Raw genomic sequence first — 25166 nt, forward strand, 5'->3', positions numbered from 1 at the left:
ATTATATAATAGAGTGCTACTCAGCAATCAAAGTGAACAAACTATTACCACAGATGTGATCAGCTCATCATTAGCAAAAGCCACCAGACTCAAAAGATACAAAACTGTCTAATTCTGCTTATATGAAATTCAAAAATAAGCAAAACTCATCTGCACTGTTCACCAGGATACAGGTTATCTTCAAAAGAGTGGTATAGAGACTAATACTAAAAGTGGCTACAAGAGGCCTTCTAGGAAGCTGATAATTTCTTTCCATATTGGTGTGTGATGGTCACACATGTATATTCACTTTGTGAAATTTCACTTTCTTGTACATTTACAATTCGTGTGCTTTGTTTTTGTAGGTTTACTAATTTGGAAAAATATTTGGGTGTGGTATGTATAAATATATGTATCTTTAGTATTTTTGAATGAATGGCTTTTTTTCTCTTTTTTGAAAAAAAAAAGTTCTTTCATGGACTGCAATCCTATTGTCTTCAAATTTTGTTCTAACATCAAAATTTTATAAGGTGGTGATTCTAGTCCTTGGCTACACCATTCCAAGATGTATGTATTCCATATTAAGAAAAGTTAAATACTGGGGCTCCTGGGTCGCTCTGGCATTAAGCATCTGCCTTCGGCCCAGGTCATGATCCCAGGGTCCTGGAAAGGAGTCCCACACAGGACTCCCTGCTTGGCGGGAAGCCTGCTTCTCCCTCTCCCACTTCCCCTGCTTATGTTCCCTCTCTTGTGTCTCTCTCTGTCAAACAAATAAATAAAAATCTTTAAAAAATTTTTTTAAAATATTATACCAGGGAGGACTTAAGTCCTAACTAAACTGGTCTTCTTCCCTCACCAGCCAAACTGTAGATCAGATATTCCAACAATCTTCTCTCCTACTTAGTAGGCAAAAAATTAGGATCATCTGTGGTCTTCTATTTGGCAAATAATCTATCACAAGATTATGCCTTTTTAAAAAATCACTAATCATGCAGTGTCATGGAAAAATACTGATTATGTACTAGGACTGGAATGCTCCCATTATTAATTTTAAAATTGGCTTCCTTTGCCTACCTCATTTAAAACTGAAAAGAAGGAGGGAAAGTATAATTGTTTTCCTAGATTCTGCTTCCTTTTATTTTTTTTTTTTTTTAAGATTTTATTTATGTCAGAGACAGAGTGTACAAGCAGGAGGAGCGGCAGGCAGAGGGGAAAGCAGACTCACTGAAGAGCAGGGAACCTGATGCAGAACTCGATCCCAGGACCCTGGAATCATTCCCTGAGCCAAAGGCAGACGTTTAACCCACACGGAGCCACTCAGACGTCCCATGGTTCCTTTTTATTTTAACTATTTAATACATATTTAAGTGCCTACTATGTTAGGCACTGCACTAGACTTGCAACACATGGCAACAAATAAGAAACACAGCCCCTAACCATATAGATTACACTGTAATAGCAGCTAGTAGAAAACTGGCACAGGCTAGGAACTGTGCCCACATATCTCTACTTCATACACCAATCAGTCTCATAAAGTGGGTGCTATTAACCTCATTACACAGATGAAGAAATTAGCTTAGAAACTACCTTGCCCAAGCTTACATAATGGTAAATTTTGTTCAAAATTGTTTTGAACAAAACATAACATGAACTTTGTTCATGATTTTCCATATGCTCTGCATTAAGATAGAATTTAATTATAGCTCAATTCCGGATACCAACATGTGAAGAGAGTGCCTCAGTATGAAGTTTTCTTTAAAAGATTGATTATTTATTTATTTATTTATTTGAGAGAGAGGGAGAGACAATGAGAGGTGGGAGGGGGCAGAGTTGAAGGGGAAACAGACTCCCTGCTGAGCAGGGAGTGTGATGGAAAGGGGCTCAGAGGATCATGACCTGAGCTGAAGGCAGGTGCTTAACTGACTGAGCCATGGAGGTGCCCTAGAGCATGAATTTTTATGACAGATTCTTAAAGTGCAGTAACTGATTCTAAAACTTTCTATGATAAAAGATTTGATTTGCTTCAGTGAGGGGGTCAACAAAAAACCTGAAAGTTCAGAAACCTTCTTTCATTACCCTCCTAATATTTCAGCTACTGACTAAATTTTATAAAGGATAAATTTTTCTTTGAATACTAAAAAGTAAAAAAATAATGCTGTCTAAAGCTATAAATACATAAAATTCGGTAAATCTAAAGACAACTACTGTGGCAGTCATACCTTACTACACACATATCGACAGACATGTGTGCACATCTATGTATGTCATAAATTGGACAATTACTCTTACATTTTCCCTGCACAAGGGCAAATGTTACAATTGCAATGGGAACTATGAGAGTTTCATGATTCTACTATTTACACTATCAATCATAATTCTCTAAAGTACATTTTTTTCTGAGTTGAAAAGGACCAAGAATCTACACAGACATCTTCAGCTAACAAAGAGCTTTTACATTCTTTTTTCCTGTTGTTAGAAATTATACAGACACAGTACTAGCCCAACTCCAACAAGCCATGTTTGGTCAATTTCTTAAATAGCCAAATCTCAAACACACAGTCTGGTATTCTCAAGTATTTGAATTCAGCAGTGCATCCGCCTTTTATTTTCCTTTTAAATAACCCAGACCAGAACATTTATGGATAGGATAGCCATAATAAAGTCTAACGCATAAAGGTAAGGCTCTGACTTGGGTTTATTTTTTTGTTTTTAAATATATCATTTATTTATTTAAGAGAGCGAGTACACAGTGTAGGGGAGGGGCAGTGGGACAGATAATCTGAAACAGACTCCTTGGGAGCCCGTGGGGGTGGTGATGGATCCCACAACCCTGGATATCATGACCTGAGCCAAAGTATGCTTAACTGACTGGGCTATCCAGGCGTCCCTATGACTCAGGTTTGTAATGTAGTTAAGCACTTTCAAAGAAACCTGTTCCTAAGGGCAAAGTAAGAGACGGCAATTATCATCTTAAAATATGTAAAATAGGACACCTAATTAAAATGGAGAATTTTAATAAACAAAAATAATAAAATCAAAATTCATATGTTCGGAATAGAGAACAGATTTCCAAAAATTTTTAAAAGATTTATTCATCTGAGAGAAAGAAAAGGAGCATTTGCACATCCACATGTGCATGTGGGAGGACAGAGGGACAGAGAAACCCAAGCAGACTCCACGTGGAGTGAAGAACCCCACACAGGGATCTGTCCTACAACTCTGAGATCATGACCTGAGCTAAAACCAAGAGTTGAATGCTTAACCAACTGTGCCACCCAAATGCCCCTCCAAAATGTTTTTTATAACACCATTGCATGAATAAAGAAATGCCTTTCTGCCTGAATGTTAATACCCAAATGATATTTCTTCCACATTTTAACTTTGCCTTCTATTATCACATGTCGTATTAAAATAAACCTGCATTTGTGGTAACGCCAAAACTACTAGGAAGAAATGGTCTTAACCACAGCTCAAAGCTTAAAGAATGGCTTTCTGCCGAAGTATATCTGAGCCATTACCCTGTCGCACTGCCTTCATGCACCCCTAGGACCAAAAACACAGGACAAGTAGCTAGTATCTGCTCCCTCAAGCTTCTCAGGAGGTGTGTGTGATTGGGGGGGGGGGGGGACACTGGAAAGTAACACACAAGACAGGGGTACAGGGGTTTATCAACCCTGCAATCTGACAGCAAACCGTTTTACCCTGGGTGGTGCTACAAGCAACTTGATACTCTTAACAATCATATGAGGAGCCTCTCTGCCCAACGCAGATGAAAAGAAAGGTGCTGCATTGAGAATGACCGTGAAGTGTTTAAAAATATCAGTCACAAGTAACTTCTGGCGGTGAAGCACCACCAGGAAGGAGCAAAAGCTTTGGGAGTTAAGGGGTAGCAATGAAGAAAACAAGGATAACGCCTTTTATAGATGCAGGCTGAACTCTCACCATTTGGGTCTTCCGTGCTATGTATTTACTCAGTATTTTGCTGTGCTATGAATTTAAATTAGGCAAACTGCAAAGCTGTTGTTAGGGCTAATTTACTAATTGACTGCCCAGTCAACTGCCTGACATCCAACTGTCTAATGAAAAAATAGGAGGATACATTTTTCTTCAAACTCCACTGTAACAACTTAATTCTTAACATTCCTTTCACCAACTTCCATATCCGTGTACTCCCAAAAGACATGCAGTTTCTCTTCTCTATAGTTATGAGTACTACTGACCTCTTCTCATTCTTGCCTTCTGTCACAAGCAATTCACTGACTAATGTTACCAACTGTATTTCAAATTATCTTCATTTCCATTCCTGATTCCGTAAGGTTAGATGAAGCTCTCGTTACTACTTACATCCACAGCTTCCTAAACTGGCCTCATATATCAGAAGAGAAAAGTAGATACGACAAATATATGCTCTCATTTACTTCTCATTAACAACATGAGAAGCAGGCATTCTTTCAAACTTAGAAAGGAAAACTGAAGCTCAGAAAGTCAGAAGGTAGGACCGTCCCCAACTTCTAATTACATACCAACCATACTAAGGTCAAGATAATGAGACCCACACTCTGGTCCTTAAACTGTTTATCTTCTTTGCCTTCCCCAAATAAGGACTTCTTTTCCCCCTAGTTCACTGAAGAATTAATGCCTATTTGTTTTTTCCATTCAACAAACCGCCTATCACATGAAAATTTATTTAATGTTTCAGAAAATCACTTTTTAACCTGTAAACTATTTCTCAGCAAACCAAAACTGTTGAATTTCAAGGATGAGAGAAAATGAAACAATGGCATAAGGTTAAATAAACCAGGAAAATCTGAAGTGTTAATAGCTCTAGGGATTAATGGAATACAGAACCTTTAAAGAATTATAACTAAATATCCCTGTAATGGGGAAAAAAAAATGCCAACTTGTTTCCACAATAAATTAAACATGCACAGTGGATTTTTCTTCCAGGCCCTAACTTTCATGCTGAATAATCTTTTTTTTTTTTTTTTTTAAATAGCAGAAATGCACATCAAAGAAATATGGCCAAAGTTACAAGCTTGTATTATTCTCACTAATGTTGACTCAAGAGTGTACAGTATTAACATGAAGTTTTCAAATATAAGCCTAGAGACAGTGTGTGTTCACTAAACCAATAAACCGAAATAGCAAGTCATTTATTAAAAAAAGAGAAAAAAGGCAACAGAAAAAAAATTATGGAATAGTAGGTCTTAAACTCTAATGTTTAGACTACTTTGAATTAAATAATAATTATGAACAAATCAATCTAAAATAAATTATTTTCTACACTGGAGAAAAAAATTACAGTCTCCCAAATAAACTGATATTAAATTTACAAGTTTTACAATGCAGAGATAAAGGAACTATTTTACCCAAGTCAAAAACCTATGATGATGACAATTTTCTTACCTTCATTAAACTACTTTTCCCATGGAAAGTGTCCTGATAAACATTACTGTTACTACTTGCTCAACAGTAGCAATACACAACTTCAAAAAAGTGATAATCCATATTTCTGACAGATTCTATAAGTGACATCAAGGTCTAAATGGAGGGACACCTGGGTGGCCCAGTCGTTAAGCATCTGCCTTCGGCTCAGGTCATGATCACAGGGTCTGGGATCAGGACCCACATTGGGCTCCCCCCTCAGAGGGAAGCCTGCTTCTCCCTCTCCCACTTCCCCGTGCTTGTGTTCTCTCTCTCGCTGTCTTCTCTCTCTCTCTGGCAAATACAATCTCTGAAGAAAAAAAAAAAGACCTAAATGGAGCTACAAACAATAAAACAATACACCTGAAAAGAAGTCCTCAGAAGTCCATGTTCCTTCATGTAGTTTTGATGAGTCTAAAACTAACTGAAAGGAAAACTTACATATACCAGGTATAGGTTTTCAGCAATTTCACCCAAGCAGTTCTGCACTGTAATATCAATAATCAAACACTAATATGACACCTATTATATATGTCAATATAATGATGCAATTAACACATTTAACACCCTGGGCTTTTAAAATCATGGTGGTTCCTAGGTATGAAAAAAAGTTTAAGACTGAAGTTAGAGTTAGAGCCTTAATTCTAAGTATAAATTTGAACTTCAGAATGAGAACCAAAATTAAAGGGGAGTCATTTAAATTGGTAATTTTTAATTTTTTTCCCTGGTTATCCCTCAGTGCCTTGGTTTGGTTCTAGTATTCAATAATTAATCCTACTAGTCTGGTCATTATACTTAACAAATCTTTTAATCTGAAAGAGGAACACTACTTGTCCTGGGGTCAGCCCTCTTGACTTTTGGACAACTTGCTAGGACCTGTATTTTATATTATTTTCATAACATCCTCATTTCTCACTTGATCTGCCCAGTTTTCGGATTCGAAAGCACTGTTCACATATTATTTTAAGTAAGAGGAATGGAGAACAAATTTCTTGTTTTTTCAGGCTGCATGTAAATGAGGGAGGGAGGAGCTTGTAGGGTAGAAGGGAAGAAAGGAGAGAGAACACTGGAATGCAAGACAGCAGTAAAAAAGAAAAGGGTTGCTTGAGGAAGTGCCAGAGCCACCAAGTTAAAGAGAAATAAAAGCGATGGAGTGCCTAGTGGCCATAAAAGGGCAACTGTCCACCTCCTAACAAACTAAATCTGGTCAATCCCAAATATGGAAATGTTTTAGTTCAAATACAGAGCTTTTCTTCTGTGGGATACAAGCAAAGATCACAATCATTCTTTCCCTATAAAAAAAAAATCTCACACTTGGAGATCTACGATTGTGAGTAAAATCTGTTGGATTATTGTATAAACTATTTCCAGCTTTTCCCCTGAAGTCCAGGTCTTTCCAACAAAAAAAACAACTCTAGCCCTTTCACAGTTTTTCTAGAGTTTCAGCCTCCACATATATAAAATACAAATGTTAATTTTAACAACCTGGAGAGGTGCAGGTGGCATTTTGTAAGTCCAATATTCATTAAATGTTAGCTATTATCCACTCAAGACTTTCTCACCCCCCCCTTTTTTTTTAAAGTAAGCTCCACATTGAAGCGTGGAGCCCAACATGGGGCGCAAACTCACAACCCTGAGATCAAGACCTGCTCTGAGATTAAAAAAATCGGACATTTAACTGACTGAGACACTCAGGGTCCCAAAGATTTCCTTGGTCTTTAATAGACAATTTAACTCACAAAAAAGTTCACTGATGACAAAACTGTAGAAGTTATAATCTTTTCAAAATGTGATTAATTCCTGATACATCCACTCATTCTTTCCATTGGTAAACTGCCATGGCAGGGCAGACACATATCGTAACAACCTGCATTACCAAAAGTTCATTCATTTGACAAATATTTACTAAGTACCTGCTATGACCAGTCAGTGTCTTGCGGCAGAGGATATGGTAGACAACAAAACAAAGTATATAAATGCAGAGGTAGGGAGGGTACGATTGAAAACTCGTTCCCAGCATCTGGAGCAACAGCTTTTACTTCAAAAGTGCCTTCACTGGGTTTTACCTGTTCCAAGTCACTCCAGTTTGATAACACAGTAACTGTATCTTCCCCATCCCTACCCCAGGTCACAAGTGCTCACTCACAGATTACTTTTTCCACAAGAATTTCAATCAAAACGGAGTTTCAATAAAGCTAAATTTCATGCATATTGATTAATCTAGCTGCTTAGCTGCTACCATCAGCACTTCTAGCACATTTTTAATCACCTCTGTCCACCCACTGTTGTAATGAAACACAAAAGCACTCAACCAAAATTAAGTGCTTTGAAAATGCTTTGTCCTATCCAACCACCCCAAGAGTTCCTTCCTCCCCAGGATTCCTCATAATAAATAATCAAGGAATGGGGGGTGGGGGGTGGTGGAGCGCAGTTGTCCTTTCTGATCACTATTTTCCGAAGTAGTACATTTCCAGTCATTATTTTTAAAGACTATATGCTGACATGATAGTTGCTAAAGCAACGCCTGAAGACTTATGGGGGCAGTGAAAGCTGCCACTAGTTATCTGCAGTTCACTCACTCTGAACTGTTAGAACTTGGTTACATCACAGATCAGTGCAACTACTCCTCATTTAAGCAACAGTTTTGGCATGTGTGCACACTTTCCAGCTCACCTACAGAATATTCTCCTCATAATCACCTACCAGTTCAATACTATAAGACAGGAATGCCTGGTTAGCTCAGTCTGTTAAGCCTCTGACTCTTTATTTCAGCTCAGGTCATGGTCCTGGGGTGGCAAGATCAAGCCACATGTCAGGCTCCGTGCTCAGTGCAGAGTCTGCTTAAGATTCTTGATGTGGGGGCACCTGGGTGGCTCAGTGGGTTAAAGCCTCTACCTTCGGCTCAGGTCATGATCCCAGCGTCCTGGGATCGAGCCCCACATCGGGCTCTCTGCTCAGCAGGGAGCCTGCTTCCTCCTCTCTCTGCCTGCCTCTCTGCTTACTTGTAATCTCTGTCTGTCAAATAAATAAATAAAATCTTTAAAAAATAAAATTAAAAAAAAAAGATTCTTGATGTGGTATATATACACAATGGAATACTATGCAGCCATCAACAGAAACGAAATCTTGCCATTTGCAACAACATGGATGGAACTAGAGGGTATTATGCTGAGCGAAGTAAGTCAACTAGAGAAAGACAATTATATGATTTCTCTGATATGAGGAATCTGAGAGGCAGGGCGGGGGGGCTGTGGGGGGTAGGGAAGGAAAAAATGAAAAAAGATGGGATCAGGAGGGAGAGAAACCATAAGAGACTCTTAATCTCACAAAACAAACTGAGGGTTGCTGGGGGGTGGAGAGCTAAGAATAGGGTGGCTGGGTTATGGACACTGGGGAGAGTATGTGCTACGCTAAGTGCTGTGAAATGTGTAAGCCTGGTGATTCATAGACCTGTACCCCGGGGGCAAATAATACATTATATGTTAATAAGAATTTTTTAAAAGCCCACCCAACTAAACTGTCCCCAAATTCTGAACACACAGAAACCATGTGAATTAATAAATACTGACTGTTGTTAAAAAAAAAAAAAAAAAAGATTATCTCCTTCTCCTTCTCCCCCGGCTCCTACATATACTCTCCTCCCCAAAACCTAAATTAAATAATTTTTTTTTTAATTACAAAATAAACTGACCTCGTTTTATTTTTGAAAAGGAGGATATTCCTTAATTTTCATAACAATTACTGGTATAGCATATTCCACTCTTCAATTAGGTTCATGCTTGAGATGGGATTCTAAAGTATTATTTTAATAAGATATCCCAGATCCCAGACAAATGCAAAATAGCTTTTTTTTTCCCAAAATAATGGGATATAAATTAGCTTGAGAAAGTGCCCAATGCTAATAATGCTACATTTATACAAAAGATTTTTAAAACTTTGTTGTTTTCAGAATCAAAAACATCTTTTTAAAATCTCTCCAGCAGCTCATCTTCATTCCCAGAGGGTTTTTAACTTGTTTTTAGTAACCAAAAGTATACTGGAAGCATTTGTAATAATTAACATAGTAATTTGTGATATGTTCTTTCTTCTACTCCTAGGTGTGTGGTTGGAGTGCCATCTGTGGCCACTGATCTCCATTCTAGGCCAACTAAACTAGAACGTAGTTTAGTTTCTTTCTAAACTACACTTTAGGAAGAAAAATCTACCAAAAAACAACAACAACAACAACAACAACAACAAAAGTTGCTCTCATTCTCACACATGATGATAACTAAGCTAGAGGGACACAGTTCTGAAGAACAAATGCCACAAAGTAACAACATGATACCTTGTACTCTCAACAGGACAAGCAGCATGAGGTAACAAGTGGTGAGGTCGTAGTAACAGGGCTAAAATAATGTTGAAAAGCCAAGCAATGCTGTTGATAAGCAGAAGAAGAATTGGGAGACTCTGGGAGAAGGCAATGTCAGGTTGGTGGGCAGGAGAGAGGTTTGGGGAAAACAAAGTAATAGAATACATAGGCTCTTGTTTTCTCCCTTCACCACTAGCAACATATGCCTTTACATACTGTGCAAAGATAAGCAACAATCATCGGGATATTTAATCCACTGGTTAGGGGGGTGGTTATTATTTTATCTTCTGTAATTTCAAAACATGATTTCTATGTTTAGTACATCATACCCAATTCAGAGCAGGAACTATGTATGCTTGACTCAAATTCCAAGAACTTGCAGAGAAAGATGAATTGTGCTTATCATCTTTTGGCCTCCTATTCTGGCAAAGATTTCTTCCATTTTTCAACTCCCAAGTGTAGAAAACTAATATACAAATTCCATTGCTATGAAACGATTTACCAGAAATCTTCATTCTCTTATTGTTTTCTAAGGAGGACAAAACTGTATTTTAGACACAATCCTAAAACATACATATGCTGATATTGTCCTACTTTGAAGCTTTATTTATTTTAAAATATTCACCAGGAACTCTGTGATTATCTTCAACAAATCTGTAAAACAGATAATCTGCCTGTTATGAAGACACTGCAGAAGGCAAATGCACTAATCATAAATAAACAAATATATAAAAGGTCTAACATTAAACTACTCAAAATATTGTCATATATCTGATTTATGCTTAATCTTTTTGCAACATTAAACTTTTTACCTACCTTCTGATTAAAGAAACACCTAAAAAAAAAAAAATAAAGAAACACCTATTACATGAAAAAGCCTTAACATAGAAGGACTAGGAAAATGAATTGGGTGGGTTTTAGTATATATTATCAGGTTTGGCATTTTTTTAATTGAATGGGTCGTTTTCATCAATGTAAAGTAAGAGTAAATTCCTCCTCAACTAGGAAATATTCTAAAATTTCTTACCTATGAGCTTTTATAAATATTTATCAGGGCAAGCTGGGGCACCAACAATACAACAAAAAACAAAAACAAGGTCTCACATCTAATTAAATATAGCTTACCATCAGAGGTAAGACTACTGAGCTGATAATCCTGCTTTAGATATCTTTAGTCTTTTCTGACTGAGGTCAGTTTGACAACCTCGATTTACGACTGATTTTCATCTAGTTTCTCAGCTCATCATTACCAGAACTTGGGTCTCTGCAGTTCAGTACATACACATGCTCCTGGAAATAAAGTTTTATAAAACCATATTGTGGGGATATAATCATGACATCTGCTATTCTGTTCTTTTCCGCTTCACTTAATTAGGGGAGAAAGGCAACAACTTATTACACTGACTCCAGAATGGGCTGCTACTGGAAGTCTGAAGACACAGATCTATAGATGATAAGCACCAGAATGTATGTATACATCACTGTTTTGTGTGTTGATGATGCAGTATAGTACATCACATATAGTACATGCATATAGTATAGATGATGCAGTATAGTACATCACTCTATTTGATAAAACAGACTTGATTAATGCCACCCAAAAGCTATTATTAAGTTCTCCTATTCTCATCTACTCCTTAGATACTGTCCAGTAATAACCTTCACTTCAAAGCAAGGGGATTGAAGGGCTATCCTTGAAAGTGATAAAGAGCATGGCGTACCAATACCAGCCACAAACTGGAACCTATCCTGGTCACTTCTTAGCAAGGCATAACAAGACAGAACTAACAGTACCTGTGATGGACATCTGTGACTATGGTAGGCAACTACTAAAACAACCCAATCACATAAATGGGTATATATTTTGTTTATTTCTGCATTTTAAAAACTTGAAAGTATTTTTTAAATACTATTTTCTACACTGAGTATGTGCTGATATTTTATTTTCTATTCTAGTATGTATTCCTAACGCTGGTCATAACCCACTGAATTGATTTCTTTGCCCACTAATGAGTGGGCTGAAACCTGCAACTTGAAAAACATAGCTTTAGAGACACACAAATCAACCCAGTAGGCTAAGAGGACAATAGATAAATTCTAGGTCTCTATTGGCCATCTTTCACTGATGAGAAAAAGCCCAAAGAATTGAAAACATCAAATAGTGATTGTTTATTTAGCTCTAGGAAGATCATATGAGAATGTGTAAAACTAAAGAGAAGAAAAATATTTAATAGCACCCTCCTACTCCCCTCCACCAAATAAACAAGTTCCTGATCTGATATGTAATAGTCATCACCACTGTTAGTCTAACACTGGCTTCCTGTGTGTATAATTTATTGATACAGGCAGACATTTATATCGAGATACATACATATTTTATATACACACATATAAAATGCATTAACATAAATCATATATGTATATGTTTATGCTATATTTTTAATATACAAATTTAAACGTTTTTAGATCATTTTTATACCCTGTTAAAATAATAAAGTTAAGTGTTAGATCGGAAACACAGGTCAGTTGGCCCCCAAGTCTAAGCTCTTAACCACTAAGCTATAAACCCTTCCTAGGAGTTCTCAACCCTAGCTGTGGATCAAGAATCCTGTGTGGAGTTAAAACAGATGCTCAAATGCTACCCCAAAAAAGGTATTTTAAGTAGAAGTAGCAAATATTATAGAGAATTACATTTTATAAACAATGTGTCAAATATCATCTCTAACCCATTATGTCAGATAAGATCTTTTTTGGAGAGCAGACACTACTGTGTGCCATCAGACATAAAATACCTGGTTGAAGTGAATGACTACCTTGGTTTATAAGCTGCCTACTTTACCTAGAAACTTGATTAGATCACTGTCATTATAGACTGGAATTTAACATAAAGCAGTTTTGTCTTAGGTTTAATAACTAAATTTCATTTAGAATTTAACTGCTGACATATCAAAAGGATCTTAACATAAGACAGCGTAAGTGATAAAAATTACAGACTGCACTAGTGTATGTCTGTTAAATTTATCTATCCATGACTTAAACCATTACCTTCCCAACAAACTTTTCTTTACTATCCTAAAGATAAAAAATTCTGAACTTAATGTAACATTAATAAATTCTGCATTCTTCCTGGGTTCATTCACTTCCACCATCCGTAAGAAAACATTCAGTAGCAAGCACACAGTACAAAATTAGCAGGTTTCCAAGATTTCAAATAATTAAAAACTGGTTTTGACTACATCAGTCAAATAAAATGTATGAACATAAATACCTTAACAATTTTTGACAGCTAAGTGGGTAATATGAAACCTAGAATTACCACTATTAGCAACCACAAATAACAGGGGGACTACATATCACAAACACATAAATAATTAATTGCATACATACAATTAGTGAAGCAACAACAATCACTGTTAACAGGGAGCCATGCATTTTTCTCTCAGGAAAAATTCTTTGGAAAAGACAAAAAGCACAAACTATAAATGGTCCACGTAAGAATTATTTTATTTGGTCGAATTAAGGCTCCAACTAAAACATTCATCTATTTCCTATTCAGGCCACGAAATGACAGCACTGCAAAGAAACTAGTCTTTGATGTAAACCACAAAGCTAATTACAGACCAATACATGAATAATACCTAAACTATTTGGTGAAAGAAATTACAGCCCATTACTATTAAAATCTAGGGAAAATATTTACCCCAGTGTCTTCTATAACTGTATCTCAAAGAGGGAAGGAAGGGAAGGAGAAATCACGCATCAAGCTTGTGATATATGGTTTTTTTTTTAAACAAAATAAAAAGTACTATTTACCATAAATCTATAACCACATCTATAATCTAAATATTAAAATCTCTTAAAATATGTGATAACTAAATACAGAATCATGAGCGTTCATTCTATCCATGACTCTGGGGTCACTGGGAGATTTCTAAAGCATACCTTTTAATCCACGCCATGGTACTTCAAGAACATGTTAAGGTAAGTCACAGCTTGGAACACTTCGATGCACCTCAAAACACCTCAGCCAGTGTATCTGTATCATTCTCCTTTCCTTTTGAGATCATAATGGTTCCGAAGAACTACAATGCTTCCATGTGAATGATAGTCTCATAATTTCAATGACTTAAAAACAAAAACAAAAAAATAAGGACTTAAGTGTTGGTGTGTTAAGCCACTAATGCACTGTTAACTGCTGCCATGACTAAGAAAATCAAAGAGGCTGCTGCTGCTACTCTGTCACCCTGTCATTTTTAATGTGAACCCTCAGATGAACGAGGAGTATGTGCTTCAGAGTGGTCGGAGTGACAGCCTTTGCTTTATGGAGATACATCAACCCCCACAAATCTCTTGCCCCAACAGATTCTTCAGTTCTTCTGAAGAAATGAAAATAACCTAAAAGACAGGTCTGAACACTTGGTAGGTGCCTAACGTATTCTGTGTTGGATGAGAGCTGGAAATCACCCACACCCCTGCACAAAAGGGAACTCATTAATAAAATAGCAGAGGGTCCTGCCCAACCTGATGTTAATATTATGGAATCATTTTAATTCCACTGAAGTCATTAAACTGAAAGTCCATGGAGCTCCAGTTTTTAAAGCTTTTTTTTTTTTTTAAAGAATTTATTTATTTATTTGACAGAGAGAGAGAGAGATCACAAGTAGGCATTGAGTCAGGCAGTGAGAGAGAGGAGGAAGCAGGATCCCCCACTGAGCAGAGAGCTCCGACGTGGGGCTCGATCCCAGGACCCTGGGAACATGATCTGAGCCAAAGGCAGAGGCTTTAACCCAGTGAGCCACCCAGGCGCCCCTAAGCTTACTTTTATTAAGAGTATGCACGTATCAATGGACAATAGATGGCTAACAATCAAGTTGTACTGCGGTTCTGTGACTGCCTTGGCAGGTTGTCTGTCCCCCTTTCCTCCTCACTCCAACCCACCTTTGTTATATAAGAACATTTAAAACATTTGGTTATTAAAATGATAGGATAAAAGTTTGTATGTCCCATTTTAAATCTAAGAATTCACTCTCCTCTTGCCTCAAGCTTGGCACTCTGTAATAGTTACCAGAAAAAATAACTGAAGCTACACAAAGTAAAACTAAATTACCAATACTGTATTGCTACCAATTACCATACAAATTTGTCATAAAGCAATTAAAATTACCTTAGGGATGACCGATGAGGAAATTTTTAATAAAAGCAAGCCATAAGAAGGGCTTCCAAAAGGGGAAGTTACTGGTAGAGGTCTGTTATACTCTGGGCCTGTGGAACAGCCTGTGTCACGTTACCAGACAAGAAATGGAAAATGACCAATCTCCCAGCTAGAGCTAAAAGGTATGCTGTAAGGAGAAAGTAGAACCATTTCCTGCTTGAAAAAGTAGACTCAACTGATGAAAACCTTTCATAGTCCGATGTCAGAAAATTACGCATTTCTGAGATTTAGATTTACTGCAGGTTGTGGGGAAAGCAGATTACAAAATGTAAGTCACTCTTCAGAAACCTAGTAATAGTGGCAGGATCGCATATAGGAAAGAACTCTACCAGAACAGGCAGGAAGAAACTAATGAAGAACAGAATCAAGAGACCTGGGCCAGTGAAATCATTACAGACACAGCCATCTTTTTAAGCTGATTGTTATCCCCGGACCTTTCCCACTTCAGCTTGAAGCTTTTCACAGGGTCTGTATGCATTAACAACTACCTGGAAGGGCACTGTCATTTCTTCCTACATTCTGCTCCTCCAAATAAATGTGTCCTCCACACAACTATCAGGTTAATGTTCTCAATTAAAGCTCTTCTCCCTTGCACATAAAAATTAATGTCAACTATTGGGAAATAAAGCAAGTTATAATAAATATGCTAGATAACAAAGAAAAAAGACTAGATCTGGAGCACTCGCTCATTACACCATTTAATTTTCAGAACTTCATTTTATAGAAGAGAAAATGAATACACTGTGGTCAAGTGACTGATCCAAGAAAGACTGCAGTAAAAGAACTAGAACTTAAATCTAGATCTTCCAGACAGAGTATCAGCACTTTTGTACTACAGTATTATTGTAGAATACTGCTGAGGAAAGCGATGGTACTGAGGCTAACACTTATCGACACTATGCCATGAACTGTGCCTAGCGCTTCATGTTATTTCATCCTGATCTACCACTCCTAAGACTGACAGGGTGTTTGCCTCCTTTTACATGGAGGAGATCAAGGCTCAGAGAGATTTAAGTAATCTGCTATGCTAATCTATCTTCCAGAAGAAATCACATCCAACAGTTATGTCTGCTTTTCAACCTGGCCAATATAACAATAATTTAATTTTATAAAGCATCTCACTCAAAACCTAGTCAATGTCTGTAAATGAATTTGTAAACAAACTGCATACACATTTAGTAAAGCCACTAAGAATTAGGATCACACATAATCACTAAAGTCCAGAAACTCCATTTGATTTCTACAAATGACATCCAGCATTTTCATGAAGTTATATACTTGAAGATCTTTTAACGATTACTTGAAAATCACAGCAGATTTTAGGTGACCAAACAAAATGAACATGAAAGGTATCCTCCTTAAGAGGGTACACTGCTGGGGGGCCTGGCTGGCTCAGCTGATAGAGCCTATGACTCTTGATCTCAGAGTCATGAGTTCAAGCCCCACATTGTTTGTGAAGCCTACTCCAAAAAAAAAAAAAAAAAAAAAAAAAAAAAAGAAGAAGAAGAAAAAAAAAAGGCCTACAGCCACATTTTTCCAACTGGGCCCTGTCCCTTAAACTGCTACCAGTATTAGCCTCAAGGGAAGAGAAATTTTTTATTAGCTGAGGGAGTTGAGGTCATTCAGTCAGGTTATCACTAAAAATATAAACAAAATAAAACATAACAACAGAACAACAACAACAAAGGAGATGGACAGCTTCCTTCAGTGCTTCAAAACATTATTAAACTAAAAGCGAAACAAAAAGCACTGAAAGAAATCCCCCAAATTAAGAACAGGAAACTCCTAAGCAACTTCAAATTTGAATGGAAACCATGCATGGAAACCATGTATCCACACTGCATGCCACTATTTGGTAACAAGTTATATGACTCAAAGTAACCATTTTTAAAATGGCTGAAACAAAGTGTTACGGAATTATTACATTTAACAGTCAAACTGTTACGGTAAAAAACCTAAAGGGTCTTTTAAAAAATATCTTCATCAGTAATAGCCTAAGCCTTCTGCAGAACTCATTTTATTAATATGCCAAATAACGAATTATAAAATGAATGCCCATTAGAAAATCTGATGCCCAACCACATACCTTTTAATTTCAAAATTAATGTGTATTAAAGTCTATGCATCTATCTACAAAACATTTCATTTCTTATAAAAGAGACAAATACATTTCCATGCAAATTGTTACAGACTCCTTCACTATGCTATGTCCAATATGGTAGCTGCTGTCTTTATCGTTCTAAGCCCATTATCTAACTTCCAGAGACCTGGAACACACTAGGCACCAATGATCTAAGTACGTGAAAACGTTATACACCCCATTTGACAAATGAAAAAAAAGAAAGTTCATGATATGCTCTAAAACTAACAGGCACACAAGTATTTGAGTGAATGAAAAAAAGTATTTAGGAATGGTTTATACATGCTACAATAACAATATTGAGAACAGATTTTGAAGGAAGATGGTTTAACACAGAACACCATTTATGTCTAATGAATTTTGTTGTTTGTAACTACTGAATATTTACCATATAACGTTTCTGAAGGTAGATCAACACTACTGCTAAAGCATAAACTTTAGAAAATTAGAAATAGATACCACTAAGTTGAAATTTTTCTGCTTTTATAAACAGCCTCACATAGTAATATGAAATGACAATAATGAATGCATTCAACATTACTTACTAAGAAAGGGCTAGGAAGTTCTTTCTGACAACCTAAGAATAGTGAGATTATGGCATATCCATACAATGGAAATTATAGTCAATGATACTGAAATCTGGAATATAGTAATATGCTAATTACATATGGTTACTCAACATCACAGTTATTTTCCCACATTAGGTATGTCTGTATATATTTATTTATTTAACAAACATAGAATGTTGCAAACATATTTATAAATATCTAAGTTCCATGAGATCAGGAACCATTTCAGACATACCTCCAGCACTTAACCACAGTGCACTGAGAAAGGTGTCTTTGCACAGGTGACTATTTTAAAGGTTGGTGGTTAGAAAAAAGGGCTCTGAATAAAAGACTGCCTGGTTTTGAACTGAATCTCAGATTCACAACTTAGCTATGCAATTTCAGGCAAGTTAATAATCACTAGGCACCTTAGCTTCTCCTTTTGAAAAAATGGGATAAAAGTAACATTCATGTAATGGAAAACAACAATGAGTTAATACATGTAAAGGCTTTAGAACAGTATCTGGCACAGTGGTACACCAGTGAATGGGAGATGGGGTGAAGAAAGAGAGGCAGTGTGTTCCCAAATACCCAAGTAAATGAATGGATACTGTCTTTAAAATATAGACAGAAATGCTAGAAGCATATACAAATATTAAATAGTTTTTCAAACTTTGCTTACCATAACCAAAAGTAGATTTTTCCGTAACAATCTGATACACACTCCAATAGATATACTGTATCTTATTCTGTCATAAATTTATTTAAATGCTAGCTGTAACCCACTAAATTGATTTCATGACAACTAGCAGGTCACTTTCTAAGCCATGGACTCCTAAGTTCTCCTTTATTTTTGTCCTTCAACTTCATGTTTCTAAACACGGGGCAAGAATATTTACACATTAAACCAAGAATCTAAGGTCAGAAAACATTCCAAAAAAATCTTTGTCACAGATTTTTGTTTTATTCTTCCTAAATTCTACTCTTAAGCCACCAGAAATTTTAACAGAAAAAATTTAAGAGATTAAAAGCTGATACAGAAATGCGCCAGCTTTGACACATAACTAGGCAGACTTACTCTTGAGAAAATTAAATTTGGGCAAGAGAAGAACACTAAATTAAGAAAGGTATGAAAGAACACAGGTTACTGGTTTTGGTATTTAAGTGGAGAATAACATTCCCACAGGGTCTTTTCCTGATCCAGCTTCTGGTCTCCTCCTACCCATACAAAGACAACATATGTTCTAGTCTACATTGGAACTTAACACAGTTCTCAGAACACACCATAGTGTTTCAGGTCTCTGTACCTCTGCACATAATATTTCTCCTCACCACCGCCCCCCCCCACACACCACTAAACTGCAGGAGCAGTACATGAAATAGACTTTAACATCACATAATACAAGAATAAAGGAAAGAAAAAAAACGAAATAGGTGAGACTAGAAGTGAAAAAATTTTTAAATATCTTCAGAACCTTACAATGTAAGATATGTGAGCCAAGTTGGTATTTTTACATAAATTCTCATATATTATCTATTAAAAAATGTTTAAAAACTCCGCATACTGAATTGATGAAATATAGTCTTTTAAGTTAGGTAACCTAATTTACACAATGTGTTCTATGGACGCTTAAATTTTAAACAAGTTTTGTCAACCAAATACTTGGAAACAGTCTTTTTACATAACAACAGAAAATTAACCACGACTACTGTCAAAAGTATGAAAATCACGTATTCCAGGGACTTCAACTCTAGGTTTTGGCAATGCTAAAAATGATTATAAATGCTAAAGCTAAACCTAATGATTTTGAGTAATTTTCAAGGAATCTTCCTAAGAATAATGAACTATTCTGATTTCCATCCTGATAGTAAGAACATGATTCCTTTTCCAATTAGGGACAAGGGGACATCAGAACCTATAACTAAAGCTAAACTCAGGATCAACATGGCTCAATAACTAGACACTTGTGATCTAGCAATTATGAAAGATGGACTATTCAGCTAATTTTACTTTTGAGGAACCCCCAACTGGGAAAACTCTTCTGAAAATGTATATCCTAAGGTTCAGCCACAATATGCCTCCATATTTTTGGAGAATTCTAGATGACACAGTATACACAGGTATTATTTAAACATAAATACACACACACATACAACTACTCTTTTTTAAACAGATTGGTTGTTAGCAAGTTATTACCTGTCCATGAGACCAAAAGTAGGAAGGCGAGGAAAGTGGAGGGGGACATGAAAAACCATTAGTTCAAAAGTGCTGAGTAATACTACTCAGCCATCAAAAGAAAAAGAGAAAGAAAGAAAGATCTTGCCATTTGCTCCCACACGGAACTAGAGGGTGCCCTCTATCAATGAAAGACAATTACCATATCATCTCACTGGTATGTGGAATTTAAGAAACAAAACCAAGGATCATAGGGGAAGAGAGGAAAAAATAAAACAAGATGAAAGCAGAGAGGGAGACAAACAGTAAGAGACTCAATCATAGGAAACAAACTGAGGGTTGCTGGAGGGGTGGGGATGGAAGGAGGGGTAACTGGGTGATGGACATTAAGGAGGGCACGTGATGTAATAAGCACTGGGTGTGATATTAAGACTGATGAATCACTGACCCCTGCCTCTGAAACCAATACATTATATGTTAATTAACTGACCTTAAATTAAAAAAAAAAAAAAAAAGAGTACTGAGTAAAGGATGTCAGGGAAGGAAAGGCAGTAGTGGTGAAATCAATCTGCTCATAAACACTACTACACATTTATGCCAAACAAGCAAATTAATAGAAGCGTCTTTACAGTCCAAAACTAAAAACTGCTAAAGAGACTGAATGAAGTTTACCTCTACTTTCTTTGTACTTTTTAGTAGAGTTTCTATTATTTCTCCTCCAGCTTAGTTGCTTAGGTCTCTTTTTGTTTAAAATAAACTGTAAATTTTGGTGACTTAAAAGAGTTTGTCATCATGAGTGATACAAGAACGTGCTGATCAAATTCTGGACTTGGGAGTCAGGAATCACAGATTAGAAACTTAGAGAGCATGTAACTTCTCACCAGTCACAATCTCTCTGTGGCTAATACAAGCACAAAACTGCAGTAACAAAGCTTACATGTGAAATAATCAAAAATACTGTCCACCTGAGGATGCATAAACATTTACTAACTTTGGAAGCACAATTTGGTAATCAGTTACAATGTCTGCTAATGCCACAATTCTAGAATCAAAATAAAACACTTTACTAGGAATGTTTCAATTAAAATGTTCAAGAAGTACTTATGATTTGTTTAAAAAAAATTTCACACTTAATGTTTATTCCAATTATGTGGGTGATGATCCAGTCTGTGGCTCTAACTCATGCCTTCAAGCATTCTCCCCCCTCCAGGCAAATTCATTAGCTTAACAAATATCTGAACAACTACAATGTGGAAGACCTTTTGTAAGCACTAAGGACATTTCAGTGCACCCATGAGACCAAAATCTTTGGCAGAGTTAACACAGTAATTAAAAATTTCATATGGTGGTAAAAGCTATGAACAGAAATGGAAAAGAAAAAAGGGCATGGAAGACAGGAGATGGGGTGCAATTTTTAAAATGCCCTTGCTGAGATAATATTTGAGCCACGATATGAAGGAAGGGATGAAAGGAAGATTCCATGCAAAGGAAATAAACAGCAGGTCCAAGGATCCTGAAGCAGGAGACCAGCGTGGCTAGAACACAGAAACCATAGGATACTAAATGAAATGTTACAGGGAGGGGAGGTGCACGCATTCTTGGGGACACCACTGAGCATGAAGGCCTTTAGCTTTTTATTCTAAATTCTGACTTGAGCAAGACCAACATCTGAGCCAAGAAAGCTTAGCTGGAATCTAGCTGGTAAGCAGAGAAAGATGGTAAGGCAGAAGGGAAGCAGCAGCAGAGATCAATTAGGCAGCCACTGTGACTATGGAGGTAGAGAGGACAGAGCCTTACACCAGAGTGAAAGCAGTGGACATGTCACATGTGATGAAAACTATGGCATTTTTTTTTTTTTTTTAGATTTTATTTATTTATTTGACAGAGAGAGATCACAAGCAGGCAGAGAGGCAGGCAGAGAGAGAGGAAGAAGCAGGCTCCCCGCTGAGCAGAGAGCCCGATGCGGGGCTTGATCCCAGGACCCCGGGATCACGACCCAAGCCGAAGGCAGCAGCTTAACCCACTCACTGAGCCACCCAGGCACCCCAACTATGGGCATATTTTAAAGACAAAATGATAACATCTGCTCACACTGGATGGTGGAGTTGGAGGGGGAAAAGGAAGAGACAACAGTGACTCCAAGGTTTCTTCCAGGCTCAGCAACCCAAAGGATGGAGTTACTAAGAGAGATGGAGAAGGCTTCAGATTTAAGGAGGGAGGTTTCAGTAGTTTGGTTTGAACATAATAAAGTGGATATGCTCAAATATTCTAACAGAGTTTATTGCAGTTTATCAGATCTTTCTGCCAAGGCTAGTGAGATGTGATCAGCCAAGTTAGTCTATTTAGTTCTTTCCTGCCATTGGATATTAAAAAAAAAAAAAAAAAACACTGAGGAGGTTAAAGTTTTATTTATTGAACAAATGTTCTGATCATCCTAATATTTTAGTTACACATCCTGTACCATCTATACTTGTCAATATTAAATAAAACATAATGTGATAAGAATATTTAATAAAATTTCTAATTACAGGGGTGCCTGGGTGGCTCAGTGGGTTAAGCCTCTGCCTTCGGCTCAGGTCATGATCTCAGGATCCTGGGATCAAACCCCGCATAGGGCTCTCTGCTCAGCAGAAGCGCTGCTTCCCCCACCCCTCTCTCTATGCATACCTCTCTGCTTACTTGTGATTTCTGTCAAATAAATAAATAAATCTTTAAAAAAAAAGAAAAGAAAAAATCTCTAATTACAGAAACTAATTTAAGATAGATAATCCATATTCAAACACTGTAGAGGTAAAACAAAGCAATTTCAGGTAAGAACAGCAAATTATTATCTGATGCTCTCTAGCCACTAAAACACCTCTCAGTCTCAAACCAGTAGATTAGAAAAAATAAACTTGACAGACTGCTTCCCATATGCTAAGCATCTCACTTAAATTACCAACTACCTTCTATTAGCTTATCTTTTACAATGAGGCTGAAAGAAATTAAAAAATCTAAAGAGCTATCCTGTAACTTTAGCCATCCTAGAAAGAACTAGTTTGTCTCCAGAGACTCCTTTTAATATGCTGTTTTAATTTTCCATTACCATCTTCATCTATATCTTGTATTCTCTGCGTGCTTTTTAAATTTTCCAGTGCCAAATGTTATCAAAGTTGGATATGCAGCAATATGTGTAGGTATATCTTTTGGTAAGAAAGAAACATCAAGGGGCGACTGGGTGGCTCAGTCAGTTAAGTGTCTGCCTCCAGCTCATGATCTCTGGGTCCTGGGATGGAGCCCCACATCAGGCTACCTGCTCAGTGGGGAGTCTACTTCTCCCTCTGACCATCCCCCCTCTCATTCTCTCTCACTGTCTTTCAAGTAAACAAATCTTTTAAAAAAGAAGAGAGAAGAAAGGAACATCATGGAAAAAGCATGTATTAGTGAATTCCAAAACAACACATTTTCCTGAAATGGAATTGTGTTGAACTGTATTAACAAAAGTCACAATTCAGAAGATGGGCCCAAAATTACAACTCTGCCAGAGAGTAATGGACTGCAGAGAATAAGGAAAGTGAGTATGTATTTTCAAGAGAGCAATGAATAAAAAGAGAAAGGACCCTCTCCCTTGTATACTTATTCTCACTTATTTGTTCTCATTGTAAGTTCAATCAGAAAATCATTTCGACAAAGGAATCAAGATACTGGGGACAGGTAATATCTTCTGGAGGCAACTCATTCAATCCTATTTTATAAAACCTGTATCACTTAGGTTAGTTCATCAGGTGCAGGGCTGTCTTATTTCATTCACCTAATAATTCAAAATATTTTTAAAAACTGATGCCTCAGTCAACCAGACTAGAACATTTATTATAACACCTTCTGTTTGGGGCAATTTAAAGTGTACAAAACTGGAGCACCTGGGTGCTCAGTCGGTTGGGCATATGCCTTCGGCTCAAGTCATGATCCCAGCATCCTAGGATCAAGCCCCACATCAGGATCCTTGCTGAGCAGGGAGCCTGCTTCTCCCTCTCCCATTCCCCCTGCCTGTGTTCCCTCTCTTGCTGTATCTCTGTCAAATAAATAAATAAAATCCTTAAAAAAAAATAAAGTGTACAAAATTGTGTACAATTGCTTAAGCCTCCAAATATTCCAATGATTATATTGAAAACCCCGGGTCTTCCAAATCCTGTTTATGCTATACCTTTACCATTATGGTATCTACCCACTGGTAGGATAAGTATTTTAGGTCTTATTTCCAATAGTCATGATTATGTATGAGTTGTACAAAGCAAGATCGTTTGTACTCATCTTTGTGGCAACAAACACTATTTCCTAACAGTGGACCTATACAAGAGTACAGTGGTTTGTACAGTTTTATCAAACTCAATTTTATTGTAATCACACTCTTAATAACAAAACAAAAAAAGGCCTACCCCCCTCCATTAAAACCCCCAACAAAGGGGCACCTAGGTGGCTCAGTCATTACATGTCTGCCTTCAGCTCATGACCCCAGGGTCCTGGGATCAAGCCCCGCTATTGGGCTCCCTGCTTATCTGGAAGTCTGCTTTCCACCTTCCAACCCCCCTGCTCATATTCCTGCTCTGTCTGTCTCGTGCGCGCGTGCGCTGTCAGATAAATAAATAAAATCTTAAAACAATAACAACAGCAACAACATCATCAAAAACAATCCAAGTGTCCATTGGCAAATGGATGGATTTTTTAAAAAATGTATGTATATATATAACGGAATACTAAATGGAATACTATTCTGACTTAAAAAGAAATTCTGACATACACTATATAAAATGGATGAAACTTGAAGACATTATGCTAAGTGACATAAGCCTGTCACAGAAGGACAAATACTCCATGACTCGACTTATTATAAGGTACCTAAATTCAAATTCATAAAGACAGAAAAGCAGAATTGTGGCTGCCAATTTACTTATCGAGGCTCAGGGTAGGGAGAAATGGAGACTTCTTGTTTAACAGGTTCAGAGCTTCAAATTAGGAATATGGAAGAAGTTCTGGAGATGGGATGGATCGTAGGTGATAGTTATACAACAATGTGAATGTACTTAGTAACACTGAACTGTACAATTAAAAATGGCTAAAATTTAAAATTTCAAGTGATGTATATTTTTCCGCAATAAAAAAAGTGAACACACCTTACAGAACTGTATCAGTGGATAGTAACTTGTTTTATTCCATATGTGTGTTTTTTTTTAAAAAAGATTTTCTTTATTTGACAGGCAGAGAGAGAGGGGGAAGCAGGCTCCCTGCTGAGTAGAGAGCCCGATGTAGGACTCGATCCCAGGACTCTGGGATCATGATCTGAGCCAGAGACAGAGGCT

At 37.0% G+C, this 25166-nt stretch overlaps 1 protein-coding gene across 4 annotated transcripts in view; it reads right to left on the reverse strand.

The window, feature by feature from the left end:
• The window catches only part of RBPJ (recombination signal binding protein for immunoglobulin kappa J region), a 217105-nt gene that overhangs the window by 56504 nt on the left and 135435 nt on the right, over nt 1–25166 (reverse strand). The window contains exon 2 of one of the 4 annotated variants that reach the window (XM_082728411.1): nt 13697–13879. The exons of the other annotated variants lie outside the window; for them this stretch is intronic. Within the exon in view, the coding sequence (XP_082584537.1) occupies nt 13697–13713 (17 nt within the window). The 5' untranslated portion in view covers nt 13714–13879. The remainder of the gene's footprint in view (nt 1–13696; nt 13880–25166) is intronic. 4 annotated transcript variants of the gene reach the window in all.

This window comes from Mustela nivalis, assembly GCF_964662115.1.
Source record: "Mustela nivalis genome assembly, chromosome: 4".
NCBI classification, from domain to species: Eukaryota; Metazoa; Chordata; class Mammalia; order Carnivora; family Mustelidae; genus Mustela; species Mustela nivalis.